The sequence below is a fragment of the Heterodontus francisci genome, chromosome 9, assembly GCF_036365525.1.
Source record: "Heterodontus francisci isolate sHetFra1 chromosome 9, sHetFra1.hap1, whole genome shotgun sequence".
Lineage (NCBI taxonomy): Eukaryota > Metazoa > Chordata > Chondrichthyes > Heterodontiformes > Heterodontidae > Heterodontus > Heterodontus francisci.
The window spans coordinates 104,598,965-104,617,253 of NC_090379.1; the positions used below are offsets into that span (position 1 = coordinate 104,598,965).

The window sequence follows — 18,289 nt, forward strand, 5'->3', positions numbered from 1 at the left end:
ACCCCTCACTGCAACACTGATATACCCCACACCCTCACTGCAACATTGATATACCCCACATTGCTCACTGTAACACTGCTATACCCCACACCCCTCACTGTAACACTGATATACCCCACACCCCTCAGTGTAACACTGCTATACCCCACACCCTCACTGCAACACTGATATACCCCACACCCCTCAGTGTAACACTGCTATACCCCACACCCCTCAGTGTAACACTGATATACCCCACACCCTCACTGTAACACTGCTATACCCCACACCCCTCACTGTAACACTGATATATCCCACACCCTCACTGTAACACTGATATACCCCACACTCCTCACTGTAACACTGATATACCCCACACCCTCACTGTAACACTGATATACCCCACACCCTCACTGTAACACTGATATACCCCACACCCCTCACTGTAACACTGATATACCCCACATTGCTCACTGTAACACTGCTATACCCCACACCCGTCACTGTAACACTGATATACCCCACACCCCTCACTGTAACACTGATATACCCCACACCCTCACTGCAACACTGATATACCCCACACCCCTCACAGTAACACTGATGTACCCCACACCCTCACTGTAACACTGATATTCCCCACACCCCTCACTGTAACACTGATATACCCCACACCCTTCACTGCAACACTGATATATCCCACATCCCTCACTGTAACACTGATATTCCCCACACCCCTCACTGTAACACTGATATACCCCACACCCCTCACTGCAACACTGATATATCCCACATCCCTCACTGTAACACTGATATACCCCACACCCTCACTGTAACACTGATATTCCCCACACCCCTCACTGTAACACTGATATACCCCACACCCCTCACTGTAACACTGATATACCCCACACCCCTCACTGCAACACTGATATATCCCACATCCCTCACTGTAACACTGATATACCCCACACCCTCACTGTAACACTGATATATCCCACATCCCTCACTGTAACACTGATACACCCCACACCCCTCATTGTAGCCATCTGATATATCCCAGGCCCCTGACTGTTGTCTTCTAATACTGACACACCACTCAGTATAGCCTTGACTGGATAAACTGGCTGGTTTGATACACAGACTGGCGTGTTATAGAAACAGATATGAATTGGTCTCACTTTTGTCCTGTGGTCTGAAGGTGGAATGTATTTACATGTGCCTAAATGTCTAGATTGTGATCTCATAATATGTGTCTTCCTCCCTTGCAGAATATTTAACATTAACAACGGGAAGCAGAAGAAGCTATATAAAGGATCTCAGGGAGAAGATGGGACCCTGATCAAAGTGAGCTCTAATGTAAACCATATGGTATCCAGCTTCTAGTTCAGGGTTGTCGAACATACAGCCCACGGGCCAGGATCTAGCCCACCAAAGGTTTCCATCCGGCCCGCGGATGTATTTTAGAGATAAGAAATTTTCCATTGTCTTCTTCTTCCAGACCGGCTTTTTATAAAATTTGCGCTGTCAGTTTCACAGCTGACAAGTGCTGGGAGTGGAAACAGCGGTTTCTCAACTTCGGACAGATTCGGGGTCTTCCAGCGGGTTCTGACATTTTTTTAAAAGCCTGCTGGAAAACCAGGAATCTGCCCAAAGTTCAGAAACTGCTGTTCCCGCTCCCAGCACCTGTCAAATGAAACTGTCATTGCAATTTTTAAAAAATCTGGCCAACCACAAAGCTACTGTGCTGAGAGTTCCCACTCAACTGTCAGAGAGAGAGAGAGACAGAGGGTGGGGGGAACAGAGAGGGGGGCAGAAGGAGGAGAGGAGCAGACAGAGATAGAGCGGCAGAGAGAGAGGGGGGACAGAGAGAGAGAGAGAGAGAGGGGGGACAGAGAGAGAGAGAGAGGGGGGACAGAGAGAGAGAGAGAGAGAGAGGGGGGACAGAGAGAGAGAGAGAGAGAGAGGGGGGGACAGAGAGAGAGAGAGAGAGAGGGGGGGACAGAGAGAGAGAGAGAGAGGGGGGGACAGAGAGAGAGAGAGAGGGGGGACAGAGAGAGAGAGAGAGGGGGGACAGAGAGAGAGAGAGAAAGAGGGGGGAGAGAGAGAGGGGGGACAGAGAGAGAGAGAGAAAGAGGGGGGACAGAGAGAGAGAGAGAGAGAGGGGGGACAGAGAGAGAGAGAGAGAGAGGGGGGACAGAGAGAGAGAGAGAGAGAGGGGGGACAGAGAGAGAGAGAGAGAGAGGGGGGACAGAGAGAGAGAGAGAGAGAGGGGGGACAGAGAGAGAGAGAGAGAGGGGGGGAACAGAGAGAGAGAGAGAGAGGGGGGGGACAGAGAGAGAGAGAGAGGGGGGACAGAGAGAGAGAGAGAGGGGGGACAGAGAGAGAGAGAGAGAAAGAGGGGGGAGAGAGAGAGGGGGGACAGAGAGAGAGAGAGGGGGGACAGAGAGAGAGAGAGAAAGAGGGGGGAGAGAGAGAGAGAGAAAGAGAGAGGGGGGGGGGACAGAGAGAGAGAAAGGGGGGGACAGAGAGAGCGGTGACACAGAGAGGGCAGAACAACACAAGGAGGAGGGAACACAGAGAGGGGGGACCCAGAGAGAGAGAGACAGGGAGAGAGAGACAGAAAAAGAGAGGGAGAGAGAATGATCAACATCACACCTGACAGAATGACATCGTTACAACAAGTGTGCAGGCAAATATTAACTACTTGTGCAAGCAACAAAATGCCAGGTATCTCACTAAATCAATTTTCAACATAGTGACAAGAAAGTAAGTCAATAAATTAAGCTTCCCATTTAAAGCTTCTTCACAAAAATGCACATTTGCTGTTGTTTTGATTAATAGTAAGATAAATTTTGAATGCCTTTATATTTCTGAAATTATCTCACCGGCCCCCTATGTAAGACAAAAATTGTAATGTGGCCCCCCACCCCACAAAGTAGGGCACCCCTGTTCTAGAGGTTGAGACACGGGGAAATCAATCGTCAAATTACATATTTTGTTCTTGATTGTCCAAATGGTGAATTGTCAGGCTTGGCCAGGCAGTTGGGGGAGTGAGGAATGAGTCATGTTGGGTATAGGTTGTCATTGTCAGATGCCTCAGGCTGCATTCTGATGACCAGAAATGCTTGTGAGAACATGACAGAGGCTGAGCACTTTCCCCACAGCAAGGGATCAGTGAAGGACCAGGAGGGAATCACCTACTCCCTGCTTTGGGAAGTGAGGAGTATAAAAGAGGGAATCGAATCACTGTAGTAAATGCATGAGGCAGGACATTACTGCATTAGGCAGCTTTAGATCTGGGATTTGGCTTCGCAAGCATCCACACGTTAACTTCCAGCTCTCGGTTCGACTGTCCAAGGGAGGGAGCGAATTGGAGCTGGGTTTGGGTAAATGAGTAGGAAGGGAAAGGATGTGAGGAGAGGAGTCTCTGTGAGTGGAGAGGAGAGTGGGTGTGAGGAGAGGAGAGTGGGTGTGAGGGGAGGGGAGTGGGTGTGAGGGGAGGGGAGTGGGTGTGAGGGGAGGGGAGTGGGTGTGAGGAGAGGGGAGTGGGTGTGAGGAGAGGGGAGTGGGTGTGAGGAGTGGGGAGTGGGTGTGAGGAGTGGGGACTGGGGGTGAGGAGTGGGGAAAGGATGTGAGGAGAGGAGTCTCTGTGTGTGGAGAGGAGTCTCTGTGTGTGAGGAGAGGAGAGTGGGTGTGAGGAGAGGGGAGTGGGTGTGAGGAGAGGGGAGTGGGTGTGAGGAGAGGGGAGTGGGTGTGAGGAGAGGGGAGTGGGTGTGAGGAGAGGGGAGTGGGTGTGAGGAGTGGGGACTGGGCGTGAGGAGTGGGGACTGGGCGTGAGGAGTGGGGACTGGGCGTGAGGAGTGGGGAGTGGGCGTGAGGAGTGGGGAGTGGGCGTGAGGAGTGGGGAGTGGGCGTGAGGAGAGGGGAGTGGGCGTGAGGAGAGGGGAGTGGGCGTGAGGAGAGGGGAGTGGGCGTGAGGAGAGGGGAGTGGGCCTGAGGAGAGGGGAGTGGGCCTGAGGAGAGGGGAGTGGGCCTGAGGAGAGGGGAGTGAGTGTGAGGAGAGGGAACTAGGCACAGGAATAGATGACAGGTCTTGAGTGGAATTGCGTATGGAGCACAGACTGGGTAATGAAGGATGGTGGAGACTGGGTAATGAAGGATGGTGGAGACTGGGTAATGAAGGATGGTGGAGACTGGGTAATGAAGGATGGTGGAGACTGGGTAATGAAGGATGGTGGACTGGACACGGGAGCAGAGAGAGACCAGAGCAAGAGTGGGGACTGTGAGCACAGGAAAGTCAGAGAGAGGAACTTGTTCAGGGCAGCTCACACTGGCTGCAAGCGGCTGGTGTTATAACAGCTTTGATGTAGTCCTGAGGGACACATTGGGCTGAATTTTCTGAGCCCCACAGAGGCAGCTTTGGTGGTGGATGGGAGTGGAAATGTGGAATGCCGCACATCGTATCGGCTTTGCAATGTCTTCCCATCTCCGAGTACATTTCCCAGAGGTTGGCTCCGAGCAGCAGCAGCAAGTAGCCAATTTTTTTTATTCTTTCATGTGATGTGGACATTGCTGGCTAGGACAGCATTTATTGCCCATCCCTAATTGCACTTGAGAAGGTGGTGGTGAGCCACCTTCTTGAATGGCTGCAGTCGTGTCGCGGTTTGGTTCAACTGAGTGGCTCACTAGCCCATTTCAGAGGGCAGTTAAGAGTCAACCACATTGCTGTGGGTCTGGAGTCACATGTAGGCCAGAGCAGATAAGGACAGCAGATTTCCTTCCCTAGTGGATATTAGTGAACCAGATGGGCTTTTACAACAATCAATGATAGTTTCTGGTGCCTTTGCTGAGACGAGCTTTAATTAATTCATTCATTAATTGAATTTAAATTAGGGCCCTTAATAGGGCAATTAAGCCCCAGATTGCAACAGAGTGCCGATTTTGTGAGTGCCACAGGGGCCTCCCCTCACATTGGGAGGTTTGAGCCTTGAATCTTCTAAACGTTGGGTGATGAGGCCAGTGACAACACAAGGCAAGGCTGCTGTGTGCCTATATCGCAGCCTTGCCTTTGAATTCTTAAATAGTGGAGATTACTGTTCCTGATGACCAGATGTATGTTATTTCCCTGTCGCTCCATCAGTCTGGCCCTCAGCAGCGCTCCCACTTGTCTCAATCTCATGCCAGCCTGCCATTGTACAGGGCCACGATGTCCTGCACTCCCGCCTCAACACCTGCGCCCTGTCCCTAATTGGATGCCAAACAAAGTGGCACCGACACTCTCTTTCTCTCTCTATACTGATTGACCAACAATCCCTCTCTCTCTGTACTGACTGATGGACACTCACTCTGTGTAGTGACTGACTGATGCTTACTCTGCGTAGTGACTGACCGATCAATACTCACTCAGTATAGTGACTGACTGATGCCCACTCATGTCGTGACCGACACCCACTCTGTATAGTGACTGACTGATGCTCTGTGTAGTGACCGACACTCACTCTGTATAGTGACTGACCGATTCTCTGTGTAGTGACCGACTGATGCCCAGTCAGTGTAGTGACCGACACCCACTCTGTATAGTGACTGACCGATGCACTGTGTAGTGACCGACACTCACTCTGTATAGTGACTGACCGATACTCTGTGTAGTGACCGACACTCACTCTGTGTAGTGACTGACCGATGCTCTGTGTAGTGACCGACACTCACTCTGTATCGTGACTGACCGATGCTCTGTGTAGTGACCGACACTCACTCTGTATAGTGACTGACCGATGCTCTGTGTAGTGACCGACACTCACTCTGTATAGTGACTGACTGCCCACTCAGTGTAGTGACCGACACCCACTCTGTATAGTGACTGACCGACCGACACACTCTGTATAGTGACTGACCGATGCTCTGTGTAGTGACCGACACTCACTCTGTATCGTGACTGACCGATGCTCTGTGTAGTGACCGACACTCACTCTGTATAGTGACTGACCGATGCTCTGTGTAGTGACCGACACTCACTCTGTGTAGTGACTGACCGATGCTCTGTGTAGCGACTGACTGACACTCACTCTGTGTAGTGACTGACTGACACTCACTCTGTGTAGTGACTGACTGACACTCACTCTGTAGTGACTGACTGACACTCACTCTGTGTAGTGACTGACTGACACTCACTCTGTGTAGTGACTGACTGACACTCAATCTGTATAGTGACTGACCGATGCTCTGTGTAGTGACCGACACTCACTCTGTATAGTGACTGACTGATGCCCACTCAGTGTAGTGACCGACACCCACTCTGTATAGTGACTGACCGACCGACACACTCTGTATAGTGACTGACCGATGCTCTGTGTAGTGACCGACACTCACTCTGTATAGTGACTGATCGATATCTGCCCTCTCTGTGTAGTGACTGACCGACCACCATTCACTCTGTGTAGTGACTGACTGCCACTCACTCTGTGTAGTCACTGACTCTCACTCTGTGTAGTGACTGACCACCGCTCACTCTGTGTAGTCACTGACTCTCACTCTGTGTAGCGACTGACTGACACTCACTCTGTGTAGCGACAGACTGACACTCACTCTGTGTAGCGACTGACTGACACTCACTCTGTGTAGTCACTGACTGACACTCACTCTGTGTAGCGACTGACTGACACTCACTCTGTGTAGCGACTGACTGACACTCACTGTGTGTAGTGACTGACCGACACTCACTGTGTGCAGTGACTGACTGACACTCTGTACAGTGACTGACTGCCACTCACTCTGTGTAGTCACTGACTCTCACTCTGTGTAGTGACTGACCACCACTCACTCTGTGTAGTCACTGACTCTCACTCTGTGTAGTCACTGACTCTCACTCTGTGTAGCGACTGACTGACACTCACTCTGTGTAGCGACTGACTGACACTCACTCTGTGTAGCGACTGACTGACACTCACTCTGTGTAGTCACTGACTGACGCTCACTCTGTGTAGTCACTGACTGACACTCACTCTGTGTAGCGACTGACTGACACTCACTCTGTGTAGCGACTGACTGACACTCACTCTGTGTAGCGACTGACACTCACTCTGTGTAGCGACTGACACTCACTCTGTGTAGCGACTGACTGACACTCACTCTGTGTAGCGACTGACTGACACTCACTCTGTGTAGTGACTGACTGACACTCACTCTGTGTAGCGACTGACTGACACTCACTCTGTGTAGCGACTGACTGACACTCACTCTGTGTAGCGACTGACTGACACTCACTCTGTGTAGTCACTGACTGACACTCACTCTGTGTAGTGACTGACCGACACTCACTCTGTGTAGTGACCGACACTCACTCTGTGTCGTGACTGACCGACACTCACTCTGTGTCGTGACTGACTGACACTCACTCTGTGTAGTGACTGACCGACACTCACTCTCTGTAGTGACTGACCAACACTCACTCTGTTTAGTGACTGACCAACATGCAATCTGCGTAGTGACCGACACTCACTCTGTGTAGTGACTGACCGACACTCACTCTGTGTAGTGACTGACCGACACTCACTCTGTGTAGTGACTGACCGACACTCACTCTGTGTAGTGACTGACCGACACTCACTCTGTGTAGTGACTGACCGACACTCACTCTGTGTACTGACTGACCGACACTCACTCTGTGTAGTGACCGACACTCAATCTGTGTAGTGACTGACCGACACTCACTCTGTGTTGTGACTGACCGACACTCACTCTGTGTAGTGACTGACCGACACTCACTCTGTGTAGTGACTGACCGACACTCACTCTGTGTAGTGACCGACACTCAATCTGTGTAGTGACTGACCGACACTCACTCTCTGGTGACTGACCGACACTCACTCTGTGTAGTGACTGACCGACACTCACTCTGTGTAGTGACTGACCGACACTCACTCTGTGTAGTGACTGACCGACACTCACGCTCTCTGGCATGATCTGCTCTCACTCTGTGTGAGTAAGTGTTGATTGTGTGTTAATTGTCTCTGTTCCAGGTGCAAATTGATCCCTCTGGGCTGTTCATTGCAACCAGCTGCTCTGATAAGAACCTCTCCATCTTTGACTTCTACACGGGCGAGTGTGTTGCCACCATGTTTGGCCACTCAGGTAAGGTTGTTGAGCTCAAATCGGCTCAGATGGTGACCTGCCTTCAACTGTTATCGTTTAATTAATGATGCCTGCAAAAAGGGTGTCACCCTCCTGCATCCAAAAGTGTTCCCACTTCGTCCCCAACTTTGTACTTTTCCATTATCTGTAAGCTCTCGGTGTAGCAATGCCTCGTTGCCTGAGGGACTGAAACATTTAACCTAACTCTAGGTGAGCATGGAATGCAGGGTGTGGAGCAACATCATCACTGGGATTTGAGTGAAGTGAAACTTGCACCGTACCTAATGTTAAATCCTGTGAGGGAATTCCTTCCCTCACCACACCAACCCCAACAACCCAATGCAACTTGCTTTCATTTAAGATGCCTCTGAATGAAGGACTTAGGAAGTGCTGCTCCAATGGCTTTCACTCATGAGTCACAGCAGCCAGCAGGGTTGCAGGTTCAATCCCTGATCTGCATTTAGTGCAGTGATTGTATGGTCTGCTGCAACTGGAGCCAATTCATCGGGTCTGGGCCGAACAATGATAAAAATCAGCGAGGGTTCTGAATGGAAGCATTAGGTAAGGACAGAGTTGGGCTGTCTGTGATTGAGGAGCCTGGTGAGATTCCCTGTTGAGGGCTACACGTGAAGATTAACCATTAGGGAGCTGAACTGGAGAACAGCCAGCATCTGTAGCAAAGTGGTGCCTTCGGGAGCAGGAGGAGAAATCTAAAATTAGAAAATTTAACAACAGTAACTGTGTGTGTGTGTGTCACCAGATCAAGTAGGAGATGGAATTTAAAACAAGGAAGTCGCACAGGGAGCTTTGTGTGTTATTGGGTTAATAAATCAAGCTTGCTGTACTATGAACATCACGTGATGGCAATTCCCTCCTACACGAGTGAACAGCACTTTGCATCTGACCCTGAAAGCTGCTTTGCACAGAATCCATTAAACAGTCTGTGATGATTTCCTGTCTAATTGTACAGAGCTGAAATGCCCCACCTTCAAGGTTCTTCTAAACACCTGGCAGTGTTATGGCTGTTGGGCTGAAGTAGTGATGTAAGCTGTACATGGGAGTTGATTGCCCCTTTCTGAGGTCTGTGAGCTTCATTACTGAGTGCAGCCGCCTCATAGTTCCTCCTTGTTGCTATCTGCTTTGCACAGCATTGTCACTGCCTGAAGGCACGAGTTGGGTACTGCAGCAATAAGGGGCTGTATTGAAACAGGAGGAGTCCCCAGAGTCTCTCCTTTCAATTAGATCAAGGCTGATCTGTATCTTAACTCCACATGCGATGGACAGCAGTATTAGACATTAGTTTGGCTTGGAGTTTCCTCTGTGAGCGCACCCTGGAGGTTGCACCCGAAATTGCACCCATTTTGCCAATTTTGATAAATACCAAGAATCTTGTCTATCTCATTGCAATATGCCCAATCTCAAAATGGGCATAAATTGGCATAAATCAGTGCAAACAATCAGAGCCCTAAGAAACACCATACCCACAGCAGCTATTTTTTCTCTGAATGAAAATTTTCAACTTATTCAACCATCATTCCGGCACCTTGAACACAGCATGTTTAAGAAGCTGAAACTGGGGAGGCTTTTCAATTTTTAATGTGATTTATACTTTGCCATACAAATCCGTTGAAAAAAAACAGAGAATACAGAGCAGGTCTTGGGAAGGATGATTTTTTTTTTGTTAAAATGTTCAAAGAACAGCAATTAAAAGAATAGAAAAATTATTTTGTTTCTTGCCCCCTCTGAAAATTTGGTCACGTTGTGAAGACCCCTGAACATGCTCAATGGGATGATACTCACATTTGAGCATCGGGGTGGGCCCAGTTTTGTGGGCGGAGATTCGGTCAGGCGGAGGGGTGATGGACGGCTGGAAAAGATCACGGAAACTTGGGCATATCATACTTAGGAGCAAAACTCACTTACGCCCGAAATTCCACGATCTTTTTAGTCGTGAAACAGATCCCTGGTGCATCCAGGTTATATATGTATGATAAACACACACACTCTTGTTTGTTATGTAATATGTGTGGTGTTATTCATGGCACTTGCAGCATGAGCCTGACTGCTGGTCAGACTCAAGAGTAATATCACAGTGGCAGACTGTACATCACATGGACTGAAAGTAACGCCCGTTTGTCCTGGTTGTATTGGCACCACTCGTCATTTGGGGCATCTGCTGTCACTGCAGCTTCCAGGGGTACTCCGGGAATCACCTGGTCCCATCGGGCCTGCAGATTTCAGAAGCAGTGCGCCATAGTTGGACAGGGCAGTGAGTGTGGCAGTTGAATGGGATGCAGAAGAGGAGGAGGAGGAGGCCCAAGGATGAGGCCCAGGAGCAAGCCTGAGGTCTAGAAGTGGGAAGTGCATGATGGACCAAGGCAGGCAGTGAGGGGTGGGCAATGGCCAAAACCCATTCCAGGGTGGGGTCCCTCGCAACAGAAAATGCATTGGCTTGACAGACGAATAAACGGAGGAACAGTCTACATCTCCGCTTACTCTCTAAACACATCCACAGAAAGCAGCAAGTTCTGGGAAGTTCTATGAATGTCCGAAATGAAAAGGGGAAGGGCTTGCCATAAATGACAACAGCCAATTTGAAGAAACCAAGGCAGTTAGCAAAAGAATAGTCAGCAAAGTCCAACTTAATAATTCAGACTACGAACTGAGCCACAACACAAGCGTTCACAATTTTTATTCTATTATAAATGGGATAGTGACAGTGTGGATGTGAAATTGGCTAAGGGACAGAAAGCAGAGAGCACTGGTAAATGAAAGCAAAATACTGCGGATGCTGGAAATCTGAAATAAAAACAAGAAATGCTGGAAATACTCAGCAGGACTGGCAGCACCTCTGGAGAGAGAAGCAGAGTTAACGTTTCAGGTCAGTGACCCTTCTTCAGAACTGGCAAATATTAGAAATGTAATAGGTTATAAGCAAGTAAAGCGGGGGTGGGGCAAGAGATAACAAAGGAGAAGGTGTAGATAGGACAAGGTCACAGAATAGCTGACCAGAAGGCCATGGAGCAAAGACAAACAATATGTTAATGGTGTGTTGAAAGACAAAGCATTAGTACAGATAGAGTGTTAACGGACTGAAAATTGAACAGCAAGTACAAACATGAAAAAAAACAGTGGGTAAGCAAATTGAACAAACTAAGATGATATAAAATAAACACCAAAAAAAAAATAAATAAATAAATATATAAAAAATAACTAAAAATGAAAGTAAAATGGGGGGCTGTCATGCTCTGAAATTATTGAACTCAATGTTCAGTCCGGCAGGCTGTAGCGTGCCTAATCAGTAAGTGAGATGCTGTTCCTCGAGCTTGCGTTGATGTTCACTGGAACACTGCAGCAATCCCAGGACAGAGATGTGAGCATGAGAGCAGGGGGGTGTTGAAATGGCAAGCAACCGGAAGCTCAGGGTCATACTTGCGGACTGAGCGGAGGTGTTCCGCGAAGTGGTCACTCAATCTGCATTTGGTCTCCCCAATGTAGAGGAGACCACATTGTGAGCAGCGAATACAGTATACTACATTGAAAGAAGTACAAGTAAATTGCTGCTTCACCTGAAAGGAATGTTTGGGGCCTGGGATAGTGAGGCGAGAGGAGGTAAATGGGCAGGTATTACACCTCCTGCGATTTTAGGGGAAGGTGCTATGGGAAGGGGACGAGGTGTTGGGGGTAATGGAGGAGCGGAGGGAACGATCCCTTCAGAATGCTGACGGGACGATGCGTTTGGTAGTGGCATCACGCTGGAGGTGGCGGAAATGGCGGAGGATGATCCTTTGGATATGGAGGCTGATGGTGTGGAAAGTGAGGACAAGGGGAACCCTGTCACGGTTCTGAGAGGGAGGGGAAGGGGTGAGGGTAGAGGTGCGGGAAATGGGCTGGACACGGTTGAGGGCCCTGTCAACCACAGTGGGGGGGACATCCTCAGTTGAAGAAAAAGGAAGACATATCGGAAGCGCTGTCATGGAAGGTAGCATCATCAGAGCAGATGCGTCGGAGATGGAGAAACTGGGAGAATGGAATGGAGTCCTGACAGGAGGTAGGGTGTGAAGAAGTGTAGTTGAGGTAGCTGTGGGAGTCGGTGGGCTTATAATGGATATTAGTAGATAGCCTATCCCCAGAGATGGAGACAGAGAAGTTGAGGAAGGGAAGGGAAGTGTCGGAGATGGACCATGTAAAGGTGAGAGAAGGGTGGAAATTAGAAGCAAAGTTGATAAAGTTTTCCAGTTCGGGGCGGGAGCAGGAAACGGCACCGATACAGTCATCAATGTACCAGAAAAAGAGTTGGGAGAGGGGACCTGAGTAGGACTGGAACAAGGAATGTTCGACATATCCCACAAAAAGACAGGCATAACTAGGACCCATGCGGGTACCCATAGCAACACCTTTTACTTGAAGGAAGTGAGTGGAGTTGAAGGAGAAGTTGTTCAATGTGAGAACATGTTCAGCCAGGCAGAGGAGGGTGGTGGTGGATGGGGACTGGTTGGGCCTCTGTTCAAGGAAGAAGCGGAGAGCCCTCAAACCGTCCTGGTGGGAGATGGAGTTGTAGAGAGATTGGGCGTCCACAGTGAAGAGGAGGCAGTTGGGGCCAGGAAACTGGAAATTGTCAAAATGACGTAGGGCGGCAGAAGAGTCACTGATGTAGGTGGGAAGAGATTGGACCAGGGGAGAAAACATAGAGTCAAGATAGGAAGAATTAAGTTCAGTGGGGCAGGAGCAGGCTGACACAATGGGTCTGCCGGACAGTCCTGTTCGTGGATTATGCAAGCATGACCCCGAGCTTCCGGTTGCTTGTCATTTCAACACTCCCCCCTGCTCTGTTGCCCACATCTCTGTCCTGGGATTGCTGCAGTGTTCCAGTGAACATCAACGCAAGCTCGAGGAACAGCATCTCATTTACTGATTAGGCACACTACAGCCTGCCGGACTGAACATTGAGTTCAATAATTTCAGAGCATGACAGCCCCCCCATTTGACTTTCATTTTTAGTTATTTTTTATTTATTTATTTTTGGGTTTTTTGGTGTTTATTTTATTTTATTTTATTTCATCTTAGTTTGTTCAGTTTACTTACCCACTTTTTTTTCATGTTTGTACTTACGGCTGTTCAGTTTTCAGTCCATTAACACCCTATCTGTACTAATGCTTTGTCTTTCAACACACCATTAACATATTGTTTGTCTTTGCTCCATGACCTTCTGGTCAGCTATTCTGTGACCTTGTCCTATCTACACCTTCTCCTTTGTTATCTCTTGCCCCACCCCCGCTTTACTTGCTTATAACCTATTACATTTCTAATATTTGCCAGTTCTGAAGAAGGGTCACTGACCTGAAACGTTAACTCTGCTTCTCTCTCCACAGATGCTGCCAGACCTGCTGAGTATTTTCAGCATTTCTTGTTTTTATTATAGCACTGGTAAATGGTTGTTTTTCAGACTGGAGGAAAGTATGCAGTGGTGTTCCCAGGAGTGGGTATTAGGACTATTGTTCCTTTTGATATATATTAATGACCCAGACTTGGGTATACAGGGCATAATTCCAAAGTTTGCCGATGATATGAAACTCAGAAAAGTAGTAAATAATGAGGAAGAAAGTACCAAACATCAGGTGGACAGCGACAGATTGATGAAATGGGAAGACATACAGCAGGTGAAATTTAATGCAGAGAAGTGTGAAGTGATTCATTTTGGTAGGAAGAATGAGACTCAATAATGGTACAATTTTAAAAAGAGTACAGGAACAGAGATATCTCGGGGCTGTACATACACCTGTCACGCTTCCGAGAAGTGCGACAATGAAAAAATACAGGCTCAACCTAAAGAGTTATAAAAATTGACTTTACCTTTTTAAAAAAATGGACAAAGCTGCAAAAGATGACCGCATGTGTATTCGAACTTTGCCACACTGTTTAGAACAAAGGATGCCTAACCAGGATGAGAGGTGTCAATTGCACCCATCCTGAAACATTCCTGAATTGAATGGGTTGTACTGAAACAAGGAAGGTGTGAAGTGGAAACATCATAACCGGATTATTCTCATCCTGGCCCATTGTGTGATCACCACGGTGTACAGACCAAAGCGTCTCCGACCAGAATCTGATGTGACAACTTTTACCTTAAAAAGGCAGCCAGAGAGAGAGAGAGATACCTAGAAAGAAGCATCACCAAAAAGCTTGTCCAGCTAAGAGCTGGGAGAAAATACAGCAATCCAAGAAGGAAAGGTGCCCTGCTGTAAGTGCAGCATTTTCAATATGTACAGCAGTGAATTGGAAGGGATCCTCTGTCCTCAAACTGAACCTCCAACCCATAGAGAAATCTACAGACACCTCAGGCCTGCAACCAACGTGAACTTGACTTCTGAGAGAATTCAACAGGTTTACCATGAACCCCAAAACCCTACCTCACTTGAAAACCACTTTTCCTCTCTAACTGTCTCTTGCGTATGTGTATGTTTGCGAGTGAATGTGTGAGTGGATGCAGTTGTGACAATTTCAGGATAAGGCGTTTTGCTCGATAAATAATTAATCTTCTGTTTTAAACCTACAAGAAAACCTTTTGCTGTCTGTTTATTTGACAAATAAAACACAAAGGGGTTAAACCCTGATAACAAAAAACACTTGCTCTGGTCAGGTGGGGAATTGAACAGTGGGAACCGCCCACACCCATCACCACGTGGCCATAACACACCATTCTTTGAAGGTGGCAGAACAAGTTGAGAAGGCTGTTAACAAAGCATATGGGATCCTTGGCTTTATAAATAGACGCATGTAGTACAAAAGCAAGGAATTTATGCTAAATCTTTGTAAAACACTGGTTAGGCCCCAGCTGGAGTATTGTGTTCAATTCTGGACACCATGCATTGGGAAGGGATGTCAAGGCCCTAGAGAGGATGCAGAGAAGATTTACTGGAAAAAGTACCAAGGGGAGGGACTTCAGTTATGAGGAGAGACTTGAGGAACGAGGATTGTTCTCCCTAGAGAAAAGAAGATTCAGGGGAGAATTGATAAAGGTGTTCATGATCATGAAGGGTTTTGGTAGAGTAACTAGGTAGAGTGGCAGAAGGGTCGGTAACTTGAGGACACAGATTTAAGGTAATTGGCAAAAGAACCAGAGGTGACATGAGGGGAAGAAAAAAAACTGGACTGCACTGCCTGAAAGGGTGATGGAAGCAAATTCAATCATAACTTTCAAAAGGAAATTGGATAAATATTTGAAGGGAGAAATTTGCAGGGCAATTGGAAAGAGCAAGAGTGTGGGATTAATTGGATAGCGCTTTCAAAGAGCTGGCATGGGCATGACGATGGGCCAAATGGCCTCCTTCTGTGCTGTGGTATCCTATGATTCTAAGTAAGAATAAACATTTTATTTGAAATTGTTCCTGTTCCTGTTCGTATGTCATATGTGCTACTTTTAACAGTAGATTTGCGGGCTGGTAAAATTTATCTTGGCATTTCTAACCAATGTCACCAACCTTTTGGGGTAATTTGATTGGTTCAGTTCCTCCATTCTTTTTTGGTTGTTTTTGATGATTACTTGTGTTTGATTCATTGTTTTTATCAGTTCTAATTAGTTTCTCATTGGAAGCATATCTACCTGCTTTCCCTGAGTTTGATTCTTACATCCTGTATCTGTTTAGTTATAATTTATTTCTGTTTTATAAACATCCAATTTTAGCCAATTGAGTTCCAAGAAACTTGTATACGAGAAAGATTGATAAACATTGATATACATTGCAATCCATAATTCCTCAGCCTAATTAACAGAGGGTATTTGAAAAACTACATCAGTCTGCAGGCTTACCAATCCATACTAGTCAAGCTAGTCCTTGCTAACTTGTGACAGGGTTTTGTTAATCTGCACTGGTCAGGCCGGACCATATTAATCTCCACTAGTTAGAGTGACCCTTGTGAGCCAGTATTGGTCAGGATGGACCTTGCTAGTCAGCATCAATCAGAGTGATGCTCAGTAATCCACGTGGATCAGAGCTGTCCTCATGCACCCATATTAGTCAAGTTGGTTCTCTCTAACCCACACTGGTTTCTACATCAATTGTGTCTTTTATTCCCAGAGGTAGTTACAGGAATGAAATTCACCAACGACTGTAAACACCTCATCTCTGTGTCGGGAGACAGGTATGTATTTTCTCTCCCTGTATTACATTCACATCCTGAAGTTCCCTCTGTTTCCTATTACAGTGCATGCCCTCTCTCCTCTTCCCTGGTCTATCTTTCTTTTTTTCTGTCTCTATCCCTTCTATCTCTTGCATGTTCATTAGAATTAACTGTCAAAAAGAGCCAACATGTACCCGTTAAGGTGACGGGTAGGACCAACAAGTCCAGGGAACCCTGGATGTCAAGAGATGTAGAGGATTGGATCAGGAAAAAAAAGGAGGCTTACGGCAGATTCAGAGCGCTGAAAACAGCGGAGGCACTAGAGGAGTATAGAAAGTGTAGGGGGGTACTTAAAAAAGTAATTAGGAGAGCGAAGAGGGGACATGAAAAAACACTGGCGGGCAAGATAAAGGAAAATCCTAAGGCATTTTATAAGTATATTAAAGGCAAGAGGATAAGCAGGGAAAGAGTAGGGCCCATTAGGGACCAAAGTGACAATCTGTGTGTGGAGCCGGAGGACATAGGTGAGGTTTTAAATGATTACTTTTCATCTGTGTTCACTATGGAGAAGGACGATGTAGGTGTAGAGATCAAGGAAGGGGATTGTGATATACTTGAATATATTAGTATTGAAAGGGAGGAGGAAGTATTAGCTGTTTTAGCGGGCTTAAAAGTGGATAAATCCCCAGGCCCAGATGAGATGTATCCCAGGCTGTTATGTGAGGCAAGGGAAGAGAATGCAAGGGCTCTGACACAAATTTTCAAATCCTCTCTGGCCACAGGAGAGGTACCAGAGGATTGGAGGACAGCAAATGTGGTACCATAATTCAAGAAGGGTGGCAAGGATTAACCAGGTAATTACAGGCTGGTGAGTCTAACATCAGTGGTTGGGAAACTATTGGAAAAAATTCTGAGGGACAGGATAATCTCCACTTGGAGAGGCAGGGATTAATCAGGGATAGTCAGCATGGCTTTGTCAGGGGGAGATCGTGTTTAACTAACTTGATTGAATTTTTCGAGGAGGTGACTAGATATGTAGATGAGGGTAAAGCAGTTGATGTAGTCTACATGGACTTCAGTAAGGCTTTTGATAAGGTCCTGAATGGGAGATTGGTTAAGAAGGTAAGAGCCCATGGGATCCAGGGCAATTTGGCAAATTGGATTCAAAATTGGCTTAGTGGCAGGAGGCAGAGGGTAATGGTCGAGGGTTGTTCCTGCGAGTGGAAGCCTGTGACCAGTGGTGTACCGCAGGGATCGGTGCTGGGACCCTTGCTGTTCGTAGTGTACATTAATGATTAGATATAGAAGGTATGATCAGTAAGTTTGCGGATGACACGAAAATTGGTGGTGTCGTAAATAGTGAGGAGGAAATTCTTAGATTACAGGACGATATAGATGGGCTGGTAAGATGGGCGGAGCAGTGGCAAATGGAATTTAATCTTGAGAAGCGTGAGGTGATGCATTTTGGGAGGACTAACAAGGCAAGGGAATATACAATGAATGGTAGGACTCTAGGAAGTGCAGAAGGTCAGAGGGACCTTGGTGTACTTGTCCATAGGTCACTGAAGGCAGCAGCACAGGTAGATAAGGTGGTTAGGAAGGCATATGGGATACTTGCCTTTATTAGTCGAGGCATAGAATATAAGAGCAGGGAGGTTATGATGGAACTGTATAAATGCTAGTTCGGCCACAGCTGGAGTACTGTGTACAGTTCTGGTCGCCACACTATAGGAAGGATGTGATGGCATGGGAGAGGGTGCAGAGGAGATTCACCAGGATGTTGCCTGGGCTGGAGCATTTCAGCTATGAAGAGAGACTGAAAAGGCTAGGGTTGTTTTCCTTAGAGCAGAGAAGGCTGAGGGGGGACATGATTGAGGTATACAAAATTATGAGGATCATGGATAGATTAGATAGGAAGGAACTTTTTCCCTTAGCGGAGGGGTCAATAACCAGGGGGCATAAATTTAAGGTAAGGGGCAGGAGGTTTAGAGGGGATTTGAGGAAAATGTTTTCACCCAGAGGGTGTTTGGAATCTGGAACGCACTGCCTGATGAGG

The 18,289-nt window shown here is 47.3% G+C and overlaps 1 protein-coding gene across 3 annotated transcripts in view; it reads left to right on the forward strand.

Moving 5' to 3' along the window:
• The window catches only part of mapkbp1 (mitogen-activated protein kinase binding protein 1), a 368,915-nt gene that overhangs the window by 201,931 nt on the left and 148,695 nt on the right, over window positions 1-18,289 (forward strand). For all 3 annotated transcript variants that reach the window (XM_068039616.1, XM_068039618.1, XM_068039619.1), the window contains exons 16-18: window positions 1,251-1,326; window positions 8,001-8,112; window positions 16,191-16,254. In XM_068039616.1, the coding sequence (XP_067895717.1) occupies window positions 1,251-1,326; window positions 8,001-8,112; window positions 16,191-16,254 (252 nt within the window). The remainder of the gene's footprint in view (window positions 1-1,250; window positions 1,327-8,000; window positions 8,113-16,190; window positions 16,255-18,289) is intronic.